Below are 19984 nucleotides of genomic sequence, written 5' to 3'. Positions count from 1 at the left end.
TTGGCACATGGCTTCAGTTGTCTTTTATTTTGTTTGAAACCAAAACATCACAATTTTTTCTTTTCTGTTTCAGACAAAAACTTCATGTCCAATTCGTGTCAATACTCAGATTAATGCGCTACTTGGGAAAACTTCCAGTTCAACAGAAGCACGTGGTACAGTTGGATGGTAACTACGGGACGTTCGAGGGTGACCGACAAAGGGTGCTCCCTAGCCGCGTCCCTCTTTTCATGATGAAGATACAAGATTCCCTTCGACAACTAAAATTAATCCATTTTGGCACACAGAGCCCAGAGAAAATATAAACATTCATAAGAACCCAAATCTCGCTGGATACCATCAATTTGAAACGTTTCATTTATCTCAGACTGAAACTGAGATTGTTCTTGGACTCCAGGCAGAGCTCGCCCTGAGGCCTCAAACGTTCTAGCAGCTCCTCGACCTCGAACGGGGTCTTTTCCAGTCAGCAGCTATAAGTGCCCAAACCTCTTCGTGAAAGGCTCTCTCTAGACAACAGCCACAGCGTGTGGCCACGGTGACAAAGCTGCACCAGCAGAGCCGAGCTCCCACGTGGCCAGAGTGTCAGCGGCCCTGGGGTCTGTCGGGATGCCAGAACTGGAGTTACACGGAAGATGCTCGGTCACTGTCCCCCCAGAGCAGAGTCTCGGGCCGGCCTCCACGCCCAGGGACTGACACTCCCCCCACCTTGCATCGAACAAAGTCATCAACATCCGAGGACATTTCTGTTACCTCCACAGCACCAGCCATCCCCCCTCCCTCTCATCCAGTGAATGTCCGATATTTCCAATTTTAGTTAGCAGTGTCTTTTAATCACACTTGGGCCAGTTTCCCCTTTGTGGAGCAAATGTATCCTTCGGGCTGTCACTATTAATAAGAAACCAGTTCTCTGAACCTTTTCCAATCGCAAAGTACATTCTTCCAGGCACTGCTGGATATAATCTAATAGCTACCACTCTCCAGATATCCCATCTATTTCCAACTATTTCTTCCATCTCGTTTATCCCTTAATTACCTTTGGTTTGGGGAACCCATAAGGGTAGAAGAAACGCAATGGGCAGAGGGAAGGTCCTATCCCCCTTTGAGGGAGGAATCAAAAGGTCATCAGCTCCCCGACTCTAATCCATCGAGTCAAGAAAACTCTGCCCAGCTGTGACTTCCACCCCCAGGTCAAGTCCGAAGCAGAAAGAAAGTTACTTTGTGTGACTGGGTAGTTTCGTTTCAATTCTCTGTAGAATAATGATGTCTCTCACCACACACATATCTGCCAGCATGCACACCTGCCGGTACACACACACACACACATACACACACATACACCCTCCGAAAATGTGTGTCTCCGCTTTATTTCCAAATGAAATTGGACCCTCAGGAACTCACCATCAATGGAGGTTTTACATTTACATTCTAGTCTTAGACGTGAGTTCCTTGATCATATGGAAAGGCAAGGGAATTAGCGGTTTTGCGAGTGTATTAGAGAAGGCGTGCGCACAGAGCTAGTCCCTTCCGGCGCTGGGGCAAACCCAGCAGCTTTAACAGGCGTGGGAAGCCATCCCCAAGTCCCAGATTGTGTGTGAATGTGTGCTTGCGTGGGTGCACATGATGAGTCGAATGAAACACACACGTACAAACACCACCCGTGTTACATATGGTGACACCTGCACACTCACTGCGGCAACCCAGATGCATGCACATGGTGCACGGTGATCATAAACTCACACCTGAACACCCTCCACATTTCACTTCCACGCAGAAATCAGAGCGCACCGGTACGGCCCGCATTCACAGCTGCGAACACAGGGCTTCCGCCACCGGCCCTTCCCCACCTCCCTGGGCTCCTCGGAGGTCGCCGTGGCAGACGCTGAGAGGGCATGGATACTAGAGGGTGACCTTGCCGTGACTGTGTAGGCAGAAGTTCAGGTCTGCTTTCTCTCGCCTCTGCTCCTGCTTCACATGACAAAACTGGTAAAGCCAGTTGGCCTCCCCTGTCCCTGCTGTCCATCAGGCTGGCCCCCGTGGGGGCGGGGAGGGCTCAGCCCCACTCAGCGGGGAGCCCAAGAGGAAAGCCCTTTACCAGGACTCTGCCTGGGGACTCAGGCAGGCCCCTCCAGCCCTTCTCTGGGCCAACATTCCTGGGACCTTCTCCTCCAGGATCCGGGGCCCTGGGCCCAAGGCCGTTGCATGAACAAGACTGAACCCTAATGGGAGGCTGTCCTTTCCGCACAACAGCTCGTCAAACTGCTGTGGTGCGGTGTGATTGTTGGCAAAATCACTTAATGCCATTTTCAGAAATGAATTAGACACAGCAACCGGGAGAAGGGCCAGAGTAACCTGGAGACTTTTGCCAACAACTCAGCCCCGATCTTGGCTTAGCTGTGTGCCCCATGGCAGGTCCTCCTGGTCTCCTTCCCTGGGCACTGAGAGCAAGGGAGATGTCCTTCCAGGCCAGAGGACCCTCATCTGCTTCATTCTCTGCTCAAAAACCTGTTCTTTTTACCTTGCGACCATCGTATAACCACCCCTGGCTCCCAGGCCCAACGCAAACGATCCACGATTCACACCCTGCTCTCCACCCCACGTCCAGGGACAGCTCCAGAGAGTAACAGTTCCCCCTTCACAGTGTGTCGCTCACTCGGCTGGGTATGCCCATGTCTACAGGGAAGGCCCTGTTCTGCAAACTGTGGTTATCCTAACCAACCAGGACCCAGCTGTGTAACTGAGCTGACTGCTTTCCTAGGGCCTGGTGAAGATCTCTTCTGTTTCTACACAGACCAAGCCTGCAGTGGAGTGTAACTGGCAGGTAAAATAGGCAAAATGACTCTGAACTCACTGTGAAAACTTTTATAAAACAACACCTGCTACCCCATTTCCGGATGTGAGGGGCCTGAACCCCGCCCTCCAGGAAGGAAAAGTACCGATTTCCCACGACAATTCCATCCCGAAAGGCTTGCTGAGCGAAGGCATTTATTTGGCTGTGCACAGCAGTGGTCACTGTCCTTCCCCCTCACTGACTGCTCCCTCTGAAGCAAAGGCCACACCATGGATTCCAGCAGGACCGTGAGCCAGGCCCTGCACACGGGAGCCGCCTGGGCCCTGGCCCTCTGGCTCGGCGCTTGGCTGCAGAATAAATGGTTTTGCAAAGTCTGCATTCCTTCCAGAACCCATACGTTCTCTGAGCCAAACGTGAAATGAAGTCAAAAGACAACTTCAGAGATTTCCTTAGAAAGTGGGCATACTTACCTTTGCAGTGATCTCTTTCAGCGACAGGGTGAGCGGTTTTACCCTTTCCTGGAGGCTGGAAGAATTAGAGAGAGGGCATTGGTCTTCCTGGTACCACAGTTCAATCCCGCCCCCATAAGAACCTGGGGAACGCTGGACCTGCGTCTATCCAGTGGCTGAGGAACAGCAGGAAAGACGATGCCACACACTGGCTGCACTTGACCGTGGAGTTGATAAGCTACCGGGAAGCAGACTGACCCCTAACGGGGCCCCACTTAGGCCAATATTAAAGCCTGTTATTGTTTCCCCAGGGCACATCTACGATAGGGTGAAGGAACAACCCCAATGTGCTCCTGGTGACAAAGGACTCAAGTCGACATTCCTGTAACTACCTTCCAAAAACGGCAGTCCACACAGGGTGGCGGCTGGCAGGCAGGCAGGCAATCAAGTTGATCTCTCGGGGCAGGTACACTGTGCCACCCACACATCTGTGCAGCACCTCCTGTGCCAACTGCACCGGGGCACGTGTGTTTACGTGTAAAGCACACCTAAAACGGAGTTCCCCTGTCTCCAGGCTTCCCCTGCCTCTTCCTCCCCTTAGCACTAATCACCTCAACATATTCACTTATTCGTGTAACTTCTCCCCCACCCTTGGAGTGTAAGTCCCACAAGCGTGGCAACTGTCTATTGTGTTCATTACTGCACCCTCAGTGTTTAAAACAGTTCCTGGAGCCCGGAAACAGGCGCTCGGTCAGTACCTACAGAAGGAATGAGCAAATGAAACGGACTCAGAAGGTTTCCTCAACACGGTTACCTAATGGAGAAGAGTACATGCAGATCATCCCATAGAATACAAGGCAAGATGAAAACATCACTCTTAGGGAAATAGACAACCATTGCTTGGCTTAAACGTATCAGCTGTCGCAGGCAGACTATGGCCCCTGCGTGGGTGATGGAGATGATAACTTGTGCAGTGATTTAGAAACGATGGGGCTGATGGGAAAGCTACTGGAAGAGGTGGAAAGAACTGGGCCTCAAAGGAAGAAGGAGGAAGAATGAAACTTCCGGAAGGCGACAAACACAGCTACACTGAATGGCTCACAGTCATAGGGAGAGATGACGTGAAAAGGGAGGGGGGTGACGACTTCTCACAGAGAGGGGGGCGGAAAGGACAGGAGTAGGGGGTCCTTCTGCATCTGCAATGTGCACTTACTTGGAAAAATAAACAGGGAAAAGCTAATGGTTGTTAAACCTCGGGCGGTGTGGAGGAGGCGATAAATGAGATTCTGTTGTACCGTCCACTGTGTTTGGAATGTTTACCATTAAGATCACTTTTAAAGGAACACCAAGGACAGTCCATGGTCAGCTCTGAAGGCCAGGGAAGGAGTTCTGAGCTTTATCCCAGAGTTAATGGCAAATCATTCCATTTTGGAGCAGGAAAGCAGCAAGGTAGAAACGGGTTTTTCTGGAAAACTAAATAGGTGGCACTGAGACATGATTTAGAGCGGGAAGTGCTGATGGGACAAGTCAGCAGGCACCTTCAGCCGAAACCAGACGGTGAGGCCCCGGGGCCTGCAGAGAGTGGGGGAGGTCAGGGAGGGAAGGGCGACCGGGCCTCTGACTGCCTGGCGCTGCAGAGCAGCCAGGGCATCTGATCCCGGGGCGGTTGTTCGTCTGTCCAGCCACAAGCTCACCGACCCCTCCAATTCCCATGGCTCACCCAGTAAGTTAGGAACACGAGCACAAAGTCATGGTTCTTGCCTCCACAACCACCGAACGGGCGCTCAAACTGGAAAAGAAGTTACAGGGGCCAGAAGAGCAGTGGACCCTCAGTCTAACGGACCAAGAGGAGGTCAGGTCTTCTGGGGTAAGGACTGGGGGGAGGGGTTAGCCTATGGCAGGCATTGCAAAGAACAGACTGCTCTTCACCAACTGGAAGAACTGGCTTTGAATACCGCCACCTCCACCAGTCTGTGACTTCTGAGCACAAGCAACCTCGCTTCAGTCACAAATGCCCCGGCACTGGTATGGGTCCACTCTAACCAACATCATCCCACTGCAGGCCTGCATTCTACAGAGGGAGGTGTCCCCATCAAACTGACGTCAGCCGGACGCAGGAGGGGAGAGCTGAGGAACAGGAGGGCATGTGGCAGCCGAGTTTCCAGAAACCAGTAGCCAGGATGTGACAAAAACCCATGTGCTGCTCAGCTGGGACAGTGGGCAACAACAGGAGGAATCCCACCCCGAGAATCCCAGACACTGGCTGGACAGAGACTGGATCTTCCGGAGGGAGGTGAGTCTGTGGCGCTGTGAACAGGGGGAGCGGCTGCAGACCACGCCCCTGGAGACGCTGGGGAGGGAAGGGCAGAGGTGCCAGGAACGGGCCTGCACCGGTGCAGCACGGGCCGCTGCCATCTGTTCTCCAGACATTAAGCCTTGCCAGGCCTGTGGGAATCCGTCCAGCCAGTAACCTCAGCAAACGGCTCACCACAAAATTGATTCCGTACGAGCATTTCATAGTCTCTTATAAATAGTTGTTCCCAGCCACACACAAAGACGAGTTCAGCCACTGACAATGAAGATGGATGGGCAGTGGGTCCACTCGCTGACCCTAGAAACTTAGCTGACCAGCGTGGCAGCATCTTTACCCAACACTCAATGGGCCAAGCACCACCGTCCGGGGCAAACACGACTCCTGGGCCTCTCGGCTCGGCTGCGGCCCTTCCCCAGAAGGAAAACCGGTCAGGCAGCGATGCAGATAATTGAATGCGTTGTTTTATACATGATCCGATTTCTATCTAACTGATTTAATTTACACCAAGTTACTTTTTGCTGCAGATTTACCTGCCTCATTATGTTCTGCGCGGGCTAATGCGAACACTGTGGTGTCCCTGNGCAGCATCTTTACCCAACACTCAATGGGCCAAGCACCACCGTCCGGGGCCAACACGACTCCTGGGCCTCTCGGCTCGGCTGCGGCCCTTCCCCAGAAGGAAAACCGGTCAGGCAGCGATGCAGATAATTGAATGCGTTGTTTTATACATGATCCGATTTCTATCTAACTGATTTAATTTACGCCGTGTTACGTTTTGCTGCAGATTTACCTGCCTCATTATGTTCTGCGCGGGCTAATGCGAACACTGTGGTGTCCCTGGGGCTGACAGGGAACGAGAGCGGGGGTGGGGCCGGGGCACAACAGGGATAATTCACACACCACGCCAGTGGTTTCCCAGCTACTCGCAGTAGCAGAACTCCTTTACACAAAACTTTACCCAGAACTGCAGCGTGTACAATGTATAACGGGGGATCTGTTCTGGGTGAGGTGGGGTAGCTGGCTCAGGGCAAAACGATGCCGCAGGGACCCCAAACCCTCCATGCCACCTCCAACACACCGTGGCCCCTGAACAGGATCCCGGGAGCAGACATACAACCTGGAAACCACCAATCAGGTGAGTTGAAGGTTCATAAAAAGAGAGTCCCATGTGTTTCAATGATTAAAACTAATCCCTGTGTTTCTTTCAAGTTTTCATGACTGTTAGGACAAATAAGAACTGTTGCCCCAGATCAAAGTACATGGTGCCCTGGAAACACACAAACGGTCTCCAAAAGTGGGCAGACAGTGTTTTAACATACACGCCAGACCTAATTACTCAAACGAGTATCTTTGCTCTGAGCAGCCGCCCTGGGAATAACAGTGTCAGACATTTATTGAGGGTGTACCAGGCATGCTTCTGTGTTCTTACACAGATGAGCATTTTACACTCTCCTAACTGTGAATGTCTAGCATTTGCGACAAGAAAACTCAGTCCAAGAGGGATCTGAGCCACTTCCCCGGGGTCACCAGGCTGGTGAATGGGTCGGTGGCCACCAGGCAGGCAGTCTGGTGGTCTGGTCTCCAAACACGAAACTAGCCCACCCCCCGCCGGAAGCTGTGTCCTTACGTGGCATATGCCATCACTGTCCAGACTGAGCTTTAGAATTTTATTTTAGAACTGTGTAAAATATTCACTATAATAAATATCTTTACTTGCAAATGTACATTATTCTTCACTCACCAACTAATGTTAAAATCACATGAATGAAATTGACCCTCAACAAATGAAGCCTTGGGCAGGCTGAGACCCATAATGAGAAGGGGCTACAGAGAAAGAGTATGGGTGGCAGGTGGGCCTGGCCTGGGGCTGTGTCCCCTCTAGCTCTTTTCTATGTGTTGGTGGCCTCAGAATGGGACCTTATGCGGGCATAATGGCTTTATAGAAATATCAAGCTAAAGCAAGGTTACTGGATGGACCCTCCTCCAGATTGGCTGGAGCCAGAGGGCCACCACAGGGAGTTCAGGACCAGCGACTGCACGCAGAGCACCTTGCTAACCTTCCTCAGACACACCACACAGCACCGGGTGTCCATTTGGTTAGAGAACCCTGTGCCCCATCAAACAGCAATTCACCACTATCTGTTCCCGGTTTCTCCAAAAGCTGTCACTTCAGGAGGCACAACCCAAAAGCCTTATGACAAGTGTGAATCCACACCCTCTCTTAGTAACACTTCCAATGCTGCCATCAATGCAGGCATTAGAGGCCAGCCCTGACCCTCCACACCTGGCCCTCCTTACTCTTGGGTGAAGCATCTGCGGGGCCAAAGACACTTTCCCACCCAGAGCGGTCCAGGAAGCTGAGACCAGAGTGCCTCCCAAAAGGCTGGGAGCCTGCCTCCTGCCAGGGCCTTGTCTTGGGGCCAGCCGCCGAGGGTGGGCCGCACCACTGTGAGCAGACCCCCAGGCCCAAGCAGTGGCCCAGCGGTAGCTGTTTGGAAGGTACAGATATTTCTTGGATGTGCAAGTCAGGTGTGCATGCGGGAAACCCAGCAGGGGCAGCGCAGATTCAGGATGGGAAGATGAGCTCCCAGTTCAGCTGGTCCTCGGGCCTGAGTAGAGCAGGCTGTGTCCAAGCCTTAGAGAGACCCGCCTCACCCCGTATGTCCTCCTGCTGCTTGTCATGCTTCCTCCAGCCACCACCGCCCTCCGCATCAGACTCACTCCGGGACAACAGCCACGTACCAGCTCCAGGGAGGAGCTGACCAAACAGCCTCTGCTGGACAGGAGTGTTAACGACACTCAGAGGAGGCCACCGCCTTCTTACCCCACTAACTTTCAGTAAGACTTCGAACAAGTCACTTTCTGCAGCAGCTCGGTTTCCTCACCCGCACAGGGAGCAAGGCGGACCAGCTTATTTCTAAGAACTTTCCAGGCCAGAGAACCTAAAAAACACACAGGGTATGGAAAGTGCCAGATGATGACTGAGGCAGAAACGGAGGCCGCTCGCTGTCATTTTACCGAGCAATGAGAGTGTTCCCGCCCTCAGAACCGAGTTGTGCAGAGTCTGCCGTCTGCCGGCAGCTGCTTCCCGCCTGTGTATACGTGGCCTATGCTAGAGTCCCGTTTGGGAAAAACAATAACTATGTAAAATTAAAAAATATCAATTTTGCCTCCGAATAGCCTGTTCCTGGCCCTCCCTGCCTCCCAATTCTATCCGTGTCTTGTTTAGTAAAAATAAGTTTAAGAATAAGAGACTGTTGCTGAAGCAAAGTAGACATGACAGGAAGGGCAAAACGACAGCTACCCCAGCAGAGGCGCCACTTGGGTCTTGAATTAAAAGGGGAAATACAAGAATGCGTTGACGTTAACAGCGTTGCCAATTACTGCTCACGCCGCTAATCCTCTGTCGGGGGCAGGTGGTTCAGAAAGTGACAGTAGAGACAGCTTTAGGAAATGTAAGAGTTTATCTCCTTGGCCTTTTCCCTTCCTTGGACCCTTCTCTCTTCACAGCCGATAATGTCACACGTCACCAGCAGGACATACATGAGGCAGAGACACCAAAACTGCCAAGAAGTCCCCCAGGCTTCAGATGGTCGTGTACAGGCACAATAGGGCACGTGTGCTCATCAGGAGCAACCCATTCCATGTGGCGGTGAAAGCCATCGGGCTGGAAAGCCGAGACACCCACTCTTGGGACAGGCGGAGCTCCGGTGCCTCCCCCTTGGCCCAGCACGGGATGTCTGTCCTGTTCAGTGGTGGGACAGGAGCATGACAGTATGACAGGCACACACACACACACAGGTGATCGTCATACAGCTAGCTCATCTTTGGGGGGATCTTCGAGAGAACGAAGTATAATGATTTAGTAACTCATTCATACAAATAGCCACACATTTATGAGAGTAAGGAAACAGTTAAGAGTAATCCAAAGCATAGGAATTGATAACTAGGGTAAAGTAAACATATTTGACATCTTCCTCTGGCCCAGTCAAAGGAGATGAAGTCAAAGAATCAAAGCAAAATAGGCCAGAGAACCAGAGACTGTCAGTCTTTGATCTTTTCTCTGGATTCGATCCTGTTACTGAAGCGAATCCCCATCGGGTCCTGCTCCGCGTTTCAGGGATGCAGGTCTGGCTTGAACTAGGGTGCGACACTCCCTTACCCGGCAGGCTGCGTGCCAGCCCAGTTTCTCCGCCCAACTCAGCAAACTGAGCCTGACACGTCCTATTTTGTAAGACCATAAACTCTTTTTGTTTATTTAGTTTCTTTCATTGGTTCTAACGAGAAGAGAAGGGAGGGAGAGACAGAGGAAGAGAAACATGGATGTGAGAGAGAAACATGGACTGCTGGCCTCTCGCACCAGCCCCGACCAGGGACCAAACCTGCACCCCAGGCTTGTGCCCTAGCAGGAATCGAACCGGCAACCTCTCAGTTTGCAGGACAATGCCCAACCCACTGAGCCCCACTGGCAAGGGCACCAACTCTTTTTAATAAAATACATCCTGTAATTCCTATTAGCATTCCCAGGAAGAACAGAGAAAGACAGAAGACAAAGAGGCTTCCTGGAGCCAAGGGGCGGCTGCGAGGATCCCGGACAGAGCAAGAGCACCACGAGACTGAAGTCACGGGGTCTGCAGAATTTCCCACACTTGCTGATAGTCGGAGCACATGCACACACACCCACATACACACACACACACCATCACTGGTTCCCGCCACACTGAGAAACTCTGCCCAACGTTCCGGTCACAGCCGGCACTAGTCCGGTTCATTACAGCTTTGCTCTCAGCGCAGTTAACGTGGCATCGGGCCCAGCCCAGGACTCCCAGTGTCCATCCAGCCACACCTTCCCCACTGCCTCTCCATAATGTCTTTCCAAACTGAAACTAGAGCCTGTGTGCCAGAAACACTGACTCGCTGACGTTTGTTCTGCACGAGACTTCAGTTACCTAACGAGGCAGAAAGGAGAGCAGGGGTCAAAACCACGAGCGGCCTTCGGTTCAGATCACACCTCCTCCCCTTCCCTCCCCTTCGCCCCATGTTCTCTAAGGAGGCCTTCCTGCATACAGTAAGAAATCAATCACTGCTCCCTTATTTCTTAAAGGCCAGTAACCAAGTGGGCTGCACGCTTTCAAACTATTGCCATAACCAATTGTACTTATACATTCAAACAAGATTTCAGTTCTCGGGCTCTGGAGTTTTTCCTCCACAAAACTCCTGTGCCTTCAAAGTGGCAAATGCTATAACCCAAGGGGGCTATGCTCCCCCCTCTGGGCTTATTCTATTAAGTGACCCATAGGCTACTTCGGATTTCCTAGTTCTGACAACTCAGTAAGTCATGTCCCATTGATCCCAGGGTGTTCTCAAGAAATACCCTGAACTGCCTACTTTTCCGTTTAATACTAATTTTTTTAATGTATGCTATTTCTCCTAAATTTCTACACATGTGTGATTTCTATAACGATGAAGTTTGTCCAAAAGATTTTGCTTTCCACTTTGGGTTAATTATGCTTTTCTGAATCATCTTTAATTACCTGCCATCTGGCTAAGAACCGGCAGCGCACAGCGAAAGCTCGCAGCAACCACCTGCACCTTGCGTTTCCCTCGGGCGCTCCCCAAATCTGCTGACAGAGCGACAGATCAGTCGGATTCCCGAAACCGGGGAATGTCATCAATTTCCTTTCCCAAAACGTTTCAGTGGGTAAAGATTACACATTCCACGGGATCGAGGTTGCAGAAATAGGCCACTGATGAACAAGATGAACGAACAGCAGGAAAAAAATCCAGGTTTCTAAACAAGTAACTGAATGTGGAATCCAAACACCAATACCACTAGGACTCAGAGAGGAAGCTGAGGAAATTGGCGAAAAAGGAAGTGCAAGGTGGTAAAGAGGGTGGCAGCCCGGGTGGACACCTTCACCAGAACAACCCCCACATATCCGGCACAGGGCCCGCCGCAAGGACCTAAAAGCAGCCTGAGGTTCTGGTTGGGTCACCCAGCAGCCTAGAAATCAGCAAAGGCGAGATGACTCATCCCTTAGCAGCTTGGAAAAGAATGCTCCGCACAACGGAATCTACAGCAAGCGATGGGCAGGCATGTCCAACCTGGGCTGTTCCCCGCCTTGAAAAAGGCCCCAAGGGCAGAACCCATCTGCCTCCTGCCGGACCGCTCTCACCCTGAGCTCAAGGTGTGAGAGGCTGTTTCGTCTGGCGTGTTAAATTAACGTCTGGGCCCTGGCTGGTGTAGCTCAGTGGATTGAGCACGGGCCTGAGAACCAAAGGATCCAGGTTCAATTCCCGGTCAGGGCACATGCCTGGGTTACGGACCAGGTCCCAGCAGGAGGTATACGAGGGGCAACCATAGATTGATGTTTCTCTCCCTCTCTCCTTCCCTTCCCTTCTAAAGATAAATAAATACAAATCTTTTAAAAATTAATTAATTAATTAATTAACATCTGAGAAGTTAAAGTAGGAACCCAATCGACAAACAGCGAACGTTCTTGGGATACGTCCGAATCAGAACATTTATTTGATGGAAGGGAAGAGACAATTGTAGTTGAAAGGAAATTAAGTGGAGAACACGTCTCAAACTGACAACAATGGGAAATAAAAACTGAAATGGACCAGAAGGAAAACTTCTAAACTCAGCCACGTGGCCTCACGTACACCGAGAGCGGACCTGCGGCCGCAGTATTAGAACCAGCTACAACTGTGTGAGGATTGCCATCACCATCTTTAGAATCCACGGGACTCTGGCTGAGAACAACTCATCTGATACTTAAGTTACAACAGGGAATGGGTGAATCTTCAAACTACAAGTCTCACAAGGAGAACTACCTCAATAATAAAAATAGACCCATGTTGTAAACTCATGGAAGAAAACAAAGCACAGCGAATTCATAAAATATTAAAATACATTACTTAAAAATGCATAGCAACTCCTTCACCTTCATTTGTTCTGTTTGTTTTAAATCATAGTAAACTTACTCCAGGACAAAAATAAAGTCTTTTGTTGAATCTGCACATAAGGTGAGATTCCTCACTTGAATTTCTTAAATACTCTCAACAGAAAACAGAAGTCGGGGTCCTGCTGCCTTGGGGTGAGTGGCATCTCTCCCCAAACAGGTGGGAGCTTCAGATTCCTCCTTTTCCAGCTCTTTCCTTCCTTTCCCAAGTTGTGGCTTGGTCAACTTTTCTCTTTGCCTATAATGATGATTTTCCAAAGGGAACGGGGGGATGCAAGAGTGAGTCCGGTTTCAAACTAGGCACAGCAGCTGCGGTGCGAGGTCCAGACCTGGTCGTGCGCTAGTGCCTCACTAGTCATCAGCAAGGACGCATTCAGGAGAGGAAGGATGTGGGCACCAGGCCCCTGGACGGTCAGAGCTGGCCCAAGGCACTTTGCAGGGGAACCGATTTGGAGGCTATCAGGAACAGTATTATTGCTATTTTTGTAAGCAGTTTTATTTTAGCCTCTTCCACAAAATCTGAAAATGCAAAGTATCCTGGATCCAGAAGGGACCTGGAGCACCATCTAGTTCCAACCTCATTTCATGAACAGAACTTCCAGTGCCCCTGGGACCAGGCCACGCTCCTTCACGGTCCCCTCCGCCCACACTCTGCCAGTAAAATTCTGGCGGACCGATCTGACTCGAACCAGGCACCTGCCGGGTCTCCCCAGGAGACCTGTTGGCTCTGTCCTCTCAGGGGACAGCAGGCAATCTTGCACGTTACTGAACTGAGTGGAATCAGAATCGGCTTTTCCCCAGACAGCACCCTGAGGTCGTAGCCGGCCTCTAGCAGTGATCTTTGCGGAGCACGATAAGAATAGTTACGATGCTGTGTAGTCCTAGCTCCAGATTTTTGTCACAACACTAGTCCCGGCAGCCTGTCTTCATAAGACTTCAAGATTTTCCTGTTTTGCAATTGCCTGCATCTCTCCATCTGGCCTAAGAAGATGTTATTCTCATTTTTTTTAAATGACAGCTATTGATGCACAGAAGTTGCATCCTGCACGGGCACCTATGGACACATGTCCCAGGTCAGCATTTTCGAAAAGCTGTCCAACCCTCATGGCAAAAAGTGAGTTAATGGGGTTGTACACGATTAGTTAAAAAACACAGACCAACCTCACAGACTCTGCAGCATCTGCGTTCAAACGCTCCATTTCTCAGAGCCCGCAGCCCACCCAGCTTGGAAAAGATGCGACTCCTTTCTTACACGGAAAACCCACGTAAGGACGGTGGGTTTTTCCATTGGTAACAAACAGCGGCAGAGACCAGCACCGCATCTCACCGCCCCATGAGGAAGAGAGGAAGCTGGCCCAACAGACCCTGCGCCCACCGACCTCACACCTCCCAGGGCAGGGAGGGACTTCCCTGCACCCCACCAGGCCGCTCCGGACGCCGTGGGTGCCTGTGAGAAAGCCCTCGCGCTGTCACCTGTACCCTCTGCACAGGCACAGGGCACACCTGCGGGGAACCTCCCAGGGATTCAGCTCAAAACTCAGAGGCTTTCTGAAATGCTGCCGAGGGCTCTAAGTTAGCCAGCCTTAGCTTCCTCCCTCAGAGAGCTTGTGGGAGAGATGGTAGGGAGGCTAATGAACCTCCGGACTAGGAGGGGCGAAAGGAGAGATGAAATGGGGCACAGCTGGACGGGGGAGGGGGGCAAAAAGGCTCTTTAAGCCTCATATATAAATATTGCATTTATAAGTATAACTTTACACATTCATTCTTCATCATATATATGCATTACATATAATGTATACTATAGAGCATATATTACATACAACTACATACCATATATCATTTGTACTATATGTTATGTGTGTGTGTGTGTGATGACTTCCACAGAGTGTTAAGGAAGCAGGAAAAGGAAAGATCCGCAAACAATGGTTTGTTTCCATCGGCTGAAACCTGGCAACAGTCCAAAGCTCCTCCCGGCCCCCAAGGGCTGCCCCCAAGGGCAGCAGCCATGGAGTTGGGTTTCTGCAGGGAAGTCCTAGAGCTGACACAGGAGTGGGAGGAAGTCCTCAGTCACTCACAGAACAGCATCTGTGCCTTGCAATTACGGGCCAGCGAGGACGTGCTGCATGTGTAGGAGGGGACAGTCACCCACTAAGTAGTCCGAGACACACTGGGACAGACAGTTTGAAGGCCTTCAGGACACTGAAATCCCCATAATAAAAATAACAGCAGTAAGCACAGCCAAGTGCTTGCTACCATCTGTTATAACATGTTTCTTTGTATTACCTTGTTTCATCCAGGTAACAGCCCTACACGGTAGATAGTGTCATCCTCATCCCCTACCCCAAATAACAAGTGGTTCCCAGCTAGGACGTGGCTGAATGAGGACTGCAGCCCAGAGTCCAAGCCCCTACTTGATTGGTAAGTCTGGTCGAGTACGTTCTTCAGCATAATAACTGAGCAGAACACTCCCTCCCGGCCCAACGCTCTGTGGCCACGGCCCGTCCAGCCCTTGCTGCCCAGCTGCACGTGCATTCGGGAACAACTCACCTGTTGGCTGACCGGTGTCAGCGTAAGTTCTGTCTTTCCCCAAAATAACATTACGATCTCCTGATTGGCAAGAGATAGAAAGGTGTCTTGTAGACAGCCCACCACCCAGAACACACGGACAATTCCCATTCCGGATTAAGTGGCCGAGAAACAAGACTCTGAATTAGCGCACAGGAGTTTAAGGGTCCATTTTTCGCCTGCTTCACTGGGACTTTGGGCAGAGTATTGACCTTCATGAATTTCCTTTCCTTCATGTGTAACATGGACACAGCGATAGAAGCAACTCATACAGTGGAGCTTAGCGCCGTGCCTGGCGCACAGGAAGCCCCCGATAGATGCCGGCGCTCATTAATAACCACGCTTTCTTCTGGCTGAAAGCACTGTCATTGCTGGACCTCCCCCTCCTGATGGACAGCCCCTCCCTTGGCGAGAGGTCCAGCTCACCTCCCTACAGATGGCCATCCTCAGCAAAGGTTGGCATCCAAATCTCTACCCAACTGAGCTCCAAGAAGGGGGCACTGGGAAATGGGTTCAACGCATTCAATTCAACGCAGAGGGACACTGGCATTTGGTGGGCTGGGTGGCCAGGATGTAAGATACCGCGCATGCTCAGGACTGCCCCACACAAATGCAGACTTTCTCTGCTCACAATACTAATAGCGATTCCCCTGGGGGGGGGAGGGGAAAACACAGCTCTGCTTGGGAAATAGTTTATACTCAGGACTACAGATAAAATCAACACCAATGAACAGCAGGTCAAGGAGGTGAGCAATCCAAAAGCAGTTAGGAAATCACCAGTACCTCCTTATGCTTTCGGGGGGTCCTGCAGGGAGAGGGATCTGATTGGCTAAGGCCAGGGTGTCCTGCACAGCCTCTCGGACCTCCTGCAGCTCGCCAGGGGACAGCCGGCCCATCAGGGCACTCAGGTCGCAGCCCTGCCACAGGAGAAGCTGCTCTTGCAAGTCTATTTCCCTTCTCAGCTGTTGATCTTTCGCTTCCAGCACAGACATCCTGGCTTGGAGGGCTGTGATTTCTTTCTGCAGAGAAAGGAGAGACCAGATTTTATAAATTGGCCCTGCCGGTGGCAGACGGCTCTGCTGACAAGTCGTTTAAAGGTAAGTCCTCCCTGTGCACAGAAGCCGTGCAGTCCCCCTTCTGCGGCTGGCAGACTCGGGGAGGCTTGCTGAACTGGAAAAAGCATGCCGGCTTTCCGTTTCTGATTATTTGGCATAAAGAAAAGCATTTCCTCCCGAGCATTAAATAACTAGGGGGGAGCCCACAGTTTGACTTGGAAGAACCCAGAAAAAATACAAACGACTTACTTCAGAAGAGACAGGCCACAGGGCAGCAAACACCACGCACCCAAGATATGAGCTACGCAGGTAACACAAGTTACGGATCACAAAAGAAACACTAACCACCTTGGGCTGGGCTGTCCCCAAACAGGAAAGGTTGGCATGCAGAAAAAGAGTGAAAATCCTGGCTCCTTGGGTCCACAGGATTGAAAGAGTAATGGGATGCCACGGATCGCGTTAGGCCGCCTCGAGTTCATAAAAATATTAAATATATTGAATTCCTACTAATGTGGCAGACCCAAATCCAAAGACTTCAGAGAGTGTTATCCAGTCTTGAGGTCAATGATGAAGAGGAGCAGCAGATGACTGCACACCCGGTGTGTGGACGCGTTACAGCGTATATCGTCTGGCTGCCCCTAGGCTCCTGCATTTAAAATGAGACTCTTTTCATTAGCGTCCTCCCGCGCTGCGTGCAGTGGTTTCTGGCCAATAAGAGCACAGCTCTGATCCTGGGGGTCTCCCCGTCTCCTACCCATGTTCTCTCAACCCCAAGGCTAGATCACCTACAACTTCTACCTCCTGACCCTACCTCCCACTGTGGGGTGGGGAGACAGCAGAACTACTGGGAGCCCCCCACTGAGACACACTAAGAAGAAAGAAACACACCCTGGCCGGTGTGGCTCAGCTGGTTGGAGCGTCGTCCTGTAAACCGAAAGGCCGGGGCACATGCCCAGGTTATAGGTTTGATCCCCTGCCCACCCCCAGTTGGGNCTAATGTGGCAGACCCAAATCCAAAGACTTCAGAGAGTGTTATCCAGTCTTGAGGTCAATGATGAAGAGGAGCAGCAGATGACTGCACACCCGGTGTGTGGACGCGTTACAGCGTATATCGTCTGGCTGCCCCTAGGCTCCTGCATTTAAAATGAGACTCTTTCCATGTGGTTTCTGGCGAATAAGAGCACAGCTCTGATCCTGGGGGTCTCCCCGTCTCCTACCCATGTTCTCTCAGCCCCAAGGCTAGATCACCTACAACTTCTACCTCCTGACCCTACCTCCCACTGTGGGATGGGGAGACAGCAGAACTACTGGGAGCCCACCACTGAGACACACTAAGAAGAAAGAAACACCCTGGCCGGTGTGGCTCAGCTGGTTGGAGCGTCGTCCTGTACACCGAAAGGCCGGGGCACATGCCCAGGTTATAGGTTTGATCCCCTGCCCACCCCCGGTTGGGGCACGTTTGAGAGGCAATGGATGAATGTTTCTCCCTCACATCGACATTTACCTCCCTCCCTCCCCCCCCTAAAATGGCAATCAGCACACCCTCGGGTGAGGATTTTAAAAAAGAGAAGAGAGTAGCAGTGTTATTGACACGCCTCCCAACTAACTTCCCACTTCCGCCTTTGACGTCCCCTACCCTACTGTTTTCTTTCTCTTTATTTTTTCAGTTTTTTAAACTGTGGTAAAATACATGGAACATAAAATTTACCATCTTAGCCACTTTTAAGGGCCCAGTTCAATGGCAGTCACACTGTTGTATAGCCGTCACCACCGTCCATCTGCAGAACCCCTTTATCGTGCAGAATGGAAACCCCGTTCCCATCCAACACGACCTCTCCATCCGCCTCCCCACTCCCACAGACCGCCACCGTGCTGTCCGCCTCTGTGAATTTGACTCTTCCAGGGACCTCATGTAAGTGGAATCGCACCGTATTAGTCTGCTTCTGACTGGCTCGTTTCCCTCAGCACAACGTTCCCCAGGGTTCATCTAGGTTGTAGCCACGTCAGAATGTCCTTCCTGTTTCGGGCTGCGTAACAGTTCATGATACGGACAGACCACCTTTTGTCCATCCATTTATCTGACGGTGGACACTTGGGTGGCTGCCACCTTTTGGCTATCCTGAACAATGCTGCTATGAACACACCTCTCTGAGTCCCTGCTTTGAATCTGGGGCACAGACCCAGAAGTGGAACTGGTGGATCACGTGGTGGTGCTACTTCCAGTCTTCTGAAGAATGACCATCTGCTTTCCACAGTGGCGCTACACCCTATGCTTAACACTGGAGTCAAGGTGGTCCCCCACTCCAATCAGAGAAAAGCCCAAGTCCTTACAAAGGCCCGCAAGACCCCAGAAGGTCCCTTTATCTCTGAACTTCTCTCTTCTCCCCACCTGGCCTCCTGGCTGCCCATGGAACACTGGAGGCCCATGCCCACCGCAGCTTCCACATGGCTGTTCCCTCTGCTGGGGACACACTCGCTGGCCCTTCTGCAAGACCTGCCTTCTCACCTCCTTCAAGCTTTTCCTCCTATCTCATTCCTCAACCGGCAGGCCCCATCCATCCCCCGCTCCCCACCACCTGGGGCTGTGCCTTGTGGCTCCTACCACCTACAAAATACTAAGTATGTAACTAGGCAGTTACGACGTCTGTATCTGGCACACAGTAGGCACTCAGTAAATGCCTGCTAAGTAAGTAGAGACAAACCTGCCCCCAGAGTTCTGCCGAGAACGTGCTCCTCAAACCCTGCGTGCCCTGGGCTACAATCATTTCTGAATACTCTGACATCACCTGGAACATGCTGCCTTTAACTGGTGACTACACCAAAACCCGGCTTTCACGTTGCCAGCTGTCCCCACTCGGTGACGGCGCTCCTGGAATATGTACGTGCTCGGTTCACTGGAGAGTATTTTCCAGTTTCGAGGACTTCGAGGACCCGTCCACTGCTCGGGGCCACCTAGAGCTCCCACGTGATGCCTGCCCATCATTCCCAGACCCGCCTGCCTCGCTCCGTCCCTGATTACTACTCCACTTGCTAACAACTGTGACTCACAGTCCAGCTTGATAGGAATTTCATAAGGGATTTCTTTCTGCCTCAAAAAGAACCTTCTAAAGGTCAAAATGATAAGAGGTGACAAATCGGCCTGGCAGGCAGGGAAGCACTTTCAAAGGTAATGAGGGACATCAAAACCTGCACGGAGGCTGCTGAGCGCTAGCCCCTCATCTGTAATGAGACTCCTACATGCCCGGCCGTCATCTCCGCCAGGCCTGCCCTTTGTACGCGCCGGGGACAGCCAAGCACTAATCACTACTCCAGTGAAGAGCCACGTTGCTGCCTTTGGCTTAAAGGGACAAGAAAAACACTTCCCATTTCTCCAATATTCTTCACCTGCTTACCTGCAATTGCTGCTTTTCTTGAAGAAGCCAGTCTCGCCTGGTGATGGACACGCCCAGGTGGTCCTGAGCTGGGGGCTCCGCTCCGAGCGGAGCTGGGGTGTCTTCGCCGCCCACCCTGAAAATAAAACAGTCGTGGGTACAGATATGGAGAAGCTGAAACCTTCTGGTCTCCAAGAATGGGAAGAGACAGGAATTTCACAAAGTGGTCCCCAGCTGTCCTCGTCTTTAGGAGGGTCACGGGGGTGAGGTCCCTCACCTAAGTTTCTGTTTTAATGACCATCTGTTGGGACTTGGGCTTTTTCAAAGAGTCAGTTTGCTATTGTTGACCCTGCACCACCCAGTCCCGCAGCCCCTAGCCACACATGGCTATTACCTGTGCTGAAAGTCAAAACACACCAGGCTGTAAAAATCTAGTAAGAAAACAAAGAGGGCAAAACATCTCACTAATGATATTTC

The 19984-nt window shown here is 51.4% G+C and overlaps 1 protein-coding gene across 1 annotated transcript in view; it reads right to left on the bottom strand.

The window, feature by feature from the left end:
* DISC1 (DISC1 scaffold protein) overlaps nt 1–19984 on the bottom strand; it is a 269744-nt gene that overhangs the window by 158757 nt on the left and 91003 nt on the right. The window contains exons 5-7 of the mRNA XM_037060247.1: nt 19529–19643; nt 15865–16100; nt 3259–3313 (exon numbers count right to left, since the gene is read on the bottom strand). Of these exons, the coding sequence (XP_036916142.1) occupies nt 3259–3313; nt 15865–16100; nt 19529–19643 (406 nt within the window). The remainder of the gene's footprint in view (nt 1–3258; nt 3314–15864; nt 16101–19528; nt 19644–19984) is intronic.

The sequence above is a fragment of the Sturnira hondurensis genome, unplaced genomic scaffold, assembly GCF_014824575.4.
Source record: "Sturnira hondurensis isolate 20B ecotype Veracruz unplaced genomic scaffold, ASM1482457v3 Scaffold0011512, whole genome shotgun sequence".
Classification (NCBI taxonomy): Eukaryota; Metazoa; Chordata; class Mammalia; order Chiroptera; family Phyllostomidae; genus Sturnira; species Sturnira hondurensis.
The sequence above is the reverse complement of the archived record's forward strand: the minus strand, read 5'-3'. Positions and strand labels throughout refer to the sequence as shown.